The sequence below is a fragment of the Xenopus tropicalis genome, chromosome 9, assembly GCF_000004195.4.
Source record: "Xenopus tropicalis strain Nigerian chromosome 9, UCB_Xtro_10.0, whole genome shotgun sequence".
In the NCBI taxonomy this organism is placed as follows: domain Eukaryota; kingdom Metazoa; phylum Chordata; class Amphibia; order Anura; family Pipidae; genus Xenopus; species Xenopus tropicalis.
The window spans coordinates 4939169-4945619 of record NC_030685.2 but is presented as its reverse complement, the minus strand read 5'-3'; the positions used below and the strand labels follow the sequence as shown (position 1 = coordinate 4945619).

The following is a 6451-nucleotide window of genomic DNA, read 5'->3' as shown; positions in this document are numbered from 1 at the left end:
ACAGCTACAGTGGGTTGTAGTTGCACTACACCATAGCTCCGTTTGGTTACTTCCACATAGCGAAGGCCCACCCTGAAGGACTGAGTCACGTGTACCCCATGCTCAAGGCCTATCTAGCCGTGCTGTTGGCTTGTTACAGCCAAGAAAGGGTTACATAGTGATGAGAGAATCTGCCCCATTTCGCTTTGCCAAAAATTTACAAAACTGTTGAAAATGCATTGATGCCAACGAGCAACATTTTTTTCTAGGCATGATAATTTTTTGTCACTTCAAATGCAATAAAGTCAATGGCTGTTTTTTTTTTTTCTCACTCCTACAGGGAGATTTTTTAGGCAACAACTTTGTTTTACGTGCAACCAGGGTCGGACTGGGGGTTGCAGGGCCCCCGCCTGACGTCCTCCCCGAGCGCGTATAAATTGAACGCGTCAGGGGAGGAACAGTCAGTAGGGGGAGCGCCGGCAAAGGTCGGACTGGGCCGCTGGGGCCCACTGGGCCCAGTCCGACCCTGCGTGCAACAAATTTGTGCGCGTGACTTATTTTACATATGCAACTTTTTTCTCACTCCAAATACATTAAAGTCAATGGGCATTTTTTTTCAGTGAATTTTTTGGCCCAGCAAATTTTTGACAGTTTTGCAAATAAAATTGTCAGTTGCTAAATGTGGAATTTCACTGCGAATCCAGCCCTGGCACAACAATTCGCTCATCACTATTTACAAATGATACTTTCTCAGAATTGGGTTGGTGCAGAGTCCAATTTGTTCCCCAGTTTATCCCCTTTATTATGAGCTCAGTCAGTTAATAACAGCTTTACCCTGCAGGGAGGTTCCTTGGCTGTTCCCCAGCTGCCGGGTATCTATGAATCCCTATAAGCCTTGTGTAAATACATTTTCTCTTGCTAGGCAACCCCACATAGAGACGCTGCCCGGTCACCTACAAGACAGAATGCAGATGGGTGGGGAGAAAGATCACGCCTACACTGAGGCATTAATGGGAGAGAAGTGTCAGTGCTGCTCCTTCACCCCCCCCCCCCCATGCAGAGTAAGGGAGAGAGAGGTGGGGGGTGGCAGGGCTGGGGAAGCCAATTGCTTGCCGCTTCCTGGTTGAGCAGGTTGCTAGGCAACCGGACGCTTCAGAGTGAGTGTGCTGTGTCACACACAGGAGTGAAGCAGCGTGACGTGGAGGGATGATTGGAAGGTGCATTTAAAAGAACGTCAACAACAAGCCTGTAGGCTCCTTTCTGTACATTTCTGTACATTACATTTTTCTACAGAAAGTAGGTGAGTGACCGAGCAGAAGAGGGAAGAGGACAACGCCGCAAAGATGGCGCTTTGAATCCTGTGCAATTCAAAGAAAGCCACACTGATTTGTGCTTGATGTTTACCATATATTATGGTAGCTGATAAAACTATTCTTTGTGTGGGGAAACATATACAATGTCAATACAATTTTCTTCCACTTGATTGTAGCATTCTTTCTCCAGTGTCCAAACTGCAACAACTCCCACGACCCCAATGTACAAACAAGGAAACTACTCCGCTCTGCACTCGCTTTCCTAAGCCTGACCCACTGAGCTGCAGTGTGTGGTAACAGCGCCTCCAAGTGGCATGTTAAGTGAATAGCACAGCTAACAGAAGCTCCTAGCCTGTAACCCTCTCTCTGCCAGCGGCTCATGCAAACTCCCTTATCAGAAATTACGCGACTAACACGCCCTAATGGCTCCGCCCATACGCTTTGAGTTCTCTTCCAGGTCCTCTCTAGCTTTATATAATGCGGTGGGGAAGGCAGATAATTACATTTTATTCATAGAAGCTTCTCTCTATCTCCCCCGGGCTCTGTAATAGGAACCGGCTCATTACTGATCCCTATTTATACACGGACTGAGCTGCAGGTCCCTCCGAGCTCTCAGCCCCTGTACTTGTTACTCCCGGGAATCCCCTATCGGATAATAATGCGCCAAAGCAGCTGGAGCCCCAGTTACACCTTCTAATTAGAGTGAAACGATGGAACCTCCTGTCAGTTTACTGATCGTGGGACAAACGTGATTTCATTCTGCAGAGAATATTAGTATTGAGTTTAACTCCCTATAATTGGCTCCCCATAAACACCCGGTGCTTCCACTGAGTTCAAAAATCCCGCCAAAATATCTACGTGCCATTGGCTATTCTGGAATTGAAACGTTGTACAATGAAATGATTATGATGAAACCGCATCAGCAGATAAAGCAGCTCCGTATCTACATCCCATACAGCAGCCGCTCTTGTTCCGCGCCGGATCGGCTATGGGATCCCCCATTCACTCTGCGAACCCCCCATCTGCTAATAACGTGTCTCCCTCTGTCTCTGAGTAATTGGGAAGGTTAACCCTTAGGCACCGGGTAACATTCTAATAGATCCGCACTGCCAGATACTCCTATGGGTTGTACCGGGGGCTGAATAAAAGAGCACGGAAGGGATCAGCCCTCGGTATCAGATTGTGTCTCTCCCATCCCCGGCAAAGTCTGTACAATAGAAAGGGGAGCGGATATAGTTGGACGGATTAATCCAACCCACAAAGAACTTTATAACGGATCTGAAACAAGGCGGCACTAAGCATTGTACTGTAATGTCTATTGTGTAACAGAGCTCGGAATATTGTGAATGCAGCCCTCTGTAGCCGTGTGGGGGCTCTGAAAAGAGCCTTTGTGTTGTTTCCTGATGGGGGCGCTGTGACCGGGCAGCTCACTTGCTCTTGGCCGCCTTGGAGCTCTCGGTTTTCTTGGGCAGCAGCACGGACTGGATGTTGGGCAGGACCCCGCCCTGAGCGATAGTGACTCCTCCGAGCAGTTTGTTCAGCTCCTCATCATTGCGCACAGCGAGCTGCAGGTGCCTGGGGATGATACGGGTCTTCTTGTTATCCCGGGCAGCGTTCCCGGCCAACTCCAGGATCTCAGCGGTCAGGTATTCGAGCACTGCGGCCAGATAGACCGGAGCTCCGGCTCCCACCCGCTCAGCATAATTGCCCTTTCTCAAGAGCCTGTGAACTCGGCCAACTGGGAACTGCAGCCCAGCCCGGGATGAGCGGGTCTTGGCCTTAGCCCGAACCTTCCCGCCTTGTTTGCCTCTTCCGGACATAGTTGCAAGTAGTTCTCAAACACAAAGAAATTGCAGAATGTAACGCTTTCCCACCCAGGTACTGGTTTTAGTAGGCAGCTCTGGACACACCTCTCTTCTCTAATTGGGTGAGTTCCAATGCAGCCAATCAAACTGTAGGTTTTGGAAGCACCAATCAATTGCTCTACTTGCATTTCTCCATTTTGTTAATTACAGCCAATTACACAGATGCTTTCAGAATCACCAGTCCATAGCTGTAGATGGGCGGTTTTATACCATGTGACAAAACTAACCAGTAATAGTTTGTGCTATTAGGCAGCCTTATTTGCATGGGAGGGCTATAAAAGCAGCAGCCCGGGAGGCGGAGGGAACAGTTTTCTCGTTGAACGGAAAGCGTAAGGATAGTTGATCATGCCTGATCCAGCCAAGTCCGCTCCAGCCGTGAAGAAAGGCTCCAAGAAAGCGGTGACCAAGACCCAGAAGAAAGATGGGAAGAAGCGCAGGAAGACAAGGAAGGAGAGTTACGCCATTTACGTGTACAAGGTGCTGAAGCAGGTGCACCCCGATACCGGCATCTCCTCCAAGGCCATGAGCATCATGAACTCCTTTGTCAACGATGTGTTTGAGCGCATCGCAGGGGAAGCCTCCCGCCTGGCTCATTACAACAAGCGCTCCACCATCACCTCCCGGGAGATCCAGACCGCGGTCCGCCTGCTGCTGCCTGGGGAGCTGGCCAAGCACGCCGTGTCCGAGGGCACCAAGGCTGTCACCAAGTACACCAGCGCCAAGTAACTGCTGCCCCATCTCCTGCCCTACTCCCGGCAACACAAAGGCTCTTCTAAGAGCCCCCACTCTCTCCCTATAAGATCTGTAACTGGTTATTGGCTATAGGATGTCTGTGTAGAGTGAATGAACGTTTATTTGGGTGGATGTTGTGGCTAATGGAGAAATACTGCTGTACAACAGCCAGTGACATTGGCATCAGAAAGAATGTTTGGAGTACAATTATTTTTGGCGGTGCTAAAGCTGCTCTAAGGCGCAGGGAGAAGTTGGGCTGTGAGTAAGGTGCTTCCTAGAGGCTTCTGATTGGTTCCTATTTTACAGTGCTGACCCCACCCCCCAGCTCATCCAGAGAATTCAGCCAGCAGGAAGTGGAACAGATGGGCGGGGCTAGTGGGGTTTGGGGGAATTTCTCAATAAATCAGTCAAACACAACTTTAAGCACAATCCTTCTATATCTAGAGGAGTATAATTCCCTGGTACATTCATAATATTTATAGGATATGTCTCCTTTAAATGACATCAATAGAGCTGCATGTGGGGTGAGACACTGCCAGAAGATTCTGGATATGTGAGGGGCAATAAGTAAAATAATAAAGCGCCAACATACCCCGCAGCGCTGTACAATAAGTGGGTTCCATACATTGGGCATACAGAGTAACATATAAAGCAATCAGTAACCGATACAAGAGGGGAAGAGAGCCCTGCCCAAAAGAGCTTACAATCTACAAGGAGTAACATATAAAGCAATCAGTAACCGATACAGGAGGGGAAGAGAGCCCTGCCCAAAAGAGCTTACAATCTACAAGGAGTAACATATAAAGCAATCAGTAACCGATACAAGAGGGGAAGGGAGCCCTGCCCAAAAGAGCTTACACTCTACAAGGAGTAACATATAAAGCAATCAGTAACCGATACAAGAGGGGAAGAGAGCCCTGCCCAAAAGAGCTTACAATCTACAAGGAGTAACATATAAAGCAATCAGTAACCGATACAAGAGGGGAAGAGAGCCCTGCCCAAAAGAGCTTACACTCTACAAGGAGTAACATATAAAGCAATCAGTAACCGATACAGGAGGGGAAGGGAGCCCTGCCCAAAAGAGCTTACACTCTACAAGGAGAAAGGGTTGAGACACAAGGTGTGGGAATGGGCAGAGTGGGAGGGGTGGGGTATTTAGCGGCACACTGAGGGGATGTTACACTAGATTAGGGTAAGCTTCTCTGAATAAATGTGTTTTTAGAGATCTCTTGAAGGCAGAGAGATTGGGAGAAAGTCTGACAGTTTGTGGGAGCGAATCCCAGAGAAGGGGGGCAGCCCTTGCAAAGTCTTGTGTGAGCGTGTGAGGAGGGAATGAGAGAGGAGTTGGGGGGCAGGTCAGTAGGGGGGTAACAAGCGGGTTGGATGGTACCTAGAGATGAGTTCAGAGATGTAGGGTGGGGCAGAGTTATGGGCTGCTTTGTATGTGAGAGTCATTAGTTTGAATTTTATCCTGGATGGTAGGGGAAGCCAGTGCAGGGATTGGCAGAGTGGCACGGCAGGGGGACTGGAAAAGTGGAACGGCAGAGGGATTGGCAAGGTGGCATGGCAGAGGGATTGGCAGAGAGGCACAGCAGAGGGATTGGCAGAGAGGCACGGCAGAGGGATTGGCAGAGAGGCACGGCAGAGGGATTGGCAGAGTGGCACAGCAGAGGGATTGGCAGAGAGGCACGGCAGAGGGATTGGCAGAGTGGCACGGCAGAGGGATTGGTAGAGTGGCACGGCAGAGGGATTGGCAGAGTGCACGGCAGAAGAATTGGCAGAGGGATTGGCAGAGTGGCACGGCAGAGGGATTGGCAGTGGGATTGGCAGAGGGACTGGCAGAGTGGCACGGCAGAGGGATTGGCAGAGTGGCATGGCAGAGGGATTGGCAGAGTGGCATGGCAGAGGGATTGGCAGAGTGGCATGGCAGAGGGATTGGTAGAGTGGCACGGCAGAGGGATTGGCAGAGTGCACGGCAGAAGAATTGGCAGAGGGACTGGCAGAGTGGCACGGCAGAGGGATTGGCAGAGGGATTGGCAGAGAGGCACGGCAGAGGGATTGGCAGTGGGATTGGCAGAGAGGCACAGCAGAGGGATTGGCAGAGAGGCACGGCAGAGGGATTGGCAGAGTGGCATGGCAGAGGGATTGGTAGAGTGGCACGGCAGAGGGATTGGCAGAGTGGCACGGCAGGGGGACTGGCAGAGGGACTGGAAAAGTGGAACGGCAGAGGGATTGGCAAAGTGGCATGGCAGAGGGATTGGCAGAGGGGCACGGCAGGGGGACTGGCAGAGTGGCACGGCAGAGGGACTGGAAGAGGGATTGGCAGAGAGGCACAGCAGAGGGATTGGCAGAGTGGCATGGCAGAGGGATTGGTAGAGTGGCACGGCAGAGGGATTGGCAGAGTGGCACAGCAGAGGGATTGGCAGAGAGGCACGGCAGAGGGATTGGCAGAGTGGCACGGCAGAGGGATTGGCAGAGTGCATGGCAGAAGAATTGGCAGAGGGATTGGCAGAGGGACTGGCAGAGTGGCACGGCAGAGGGATTGGCAGAGGGACTGGCAGA

General features: G+C 50.9%; 2 protein-coding genes across 2 annotated transcripts; one reads left to right on the top strand and one right to left on the bottom strand.

Annotated features, from left to right (window-relative positions):
- Positions 1–2659: 2659 nt before the first annotated feature.
- Positions 2660–3140, bottom strand: LOC100494316 (histone H2A type 1). The gene has a single exon (XM_002944344.5). The coding sequence runs from the start codon at positions 3110–3112 to the stop codon at positions 2720–2722; it is 393 nt and encodes a 130-aa protein (XP_002944390.1). The 5' UTR covers positions 3113–3140; the 3' UTR covers positions 2660–2719.
- A 323-nt stretch (positions 3141–3463) lies between these two features.
- LOC116407591 (histone H2B 1.1-like) lies at positions 3464–4101 on the top strand. Its single transcript, XM_031893114.1, has one exon. The coding sequence runs from the start codon at positions 3503–3505 to the stop codon at positions 3881–3883; it is 381 nt and encodes a 126-aa protein (XP_031748974.1). The 5' UTR covers positions 3464–3502; the 3' UTR covers positions 3884–4101.
- The last annotated feature ends 2350 nt before the right edge of the window (positions 4102–6451 follow it).

Excerpts from the sequence above, each read along its gene's own strand:
- LOC100494316 (XM_002944344.5), bottom strand. The coding sequence starts at position 3,112 with ATGTCCGGAAGAGGCAAACAAGGCGGGAAGGTTCGGGCTAAGGCCAAG.
- LOC116407591 (XM_031893114.1), top strand. The coding sequence starts at position 3,503 with ATGCCTGATCCAGCCAAGTCCGCTCCAGCCGTGAAGAAAGGCTCCAAG.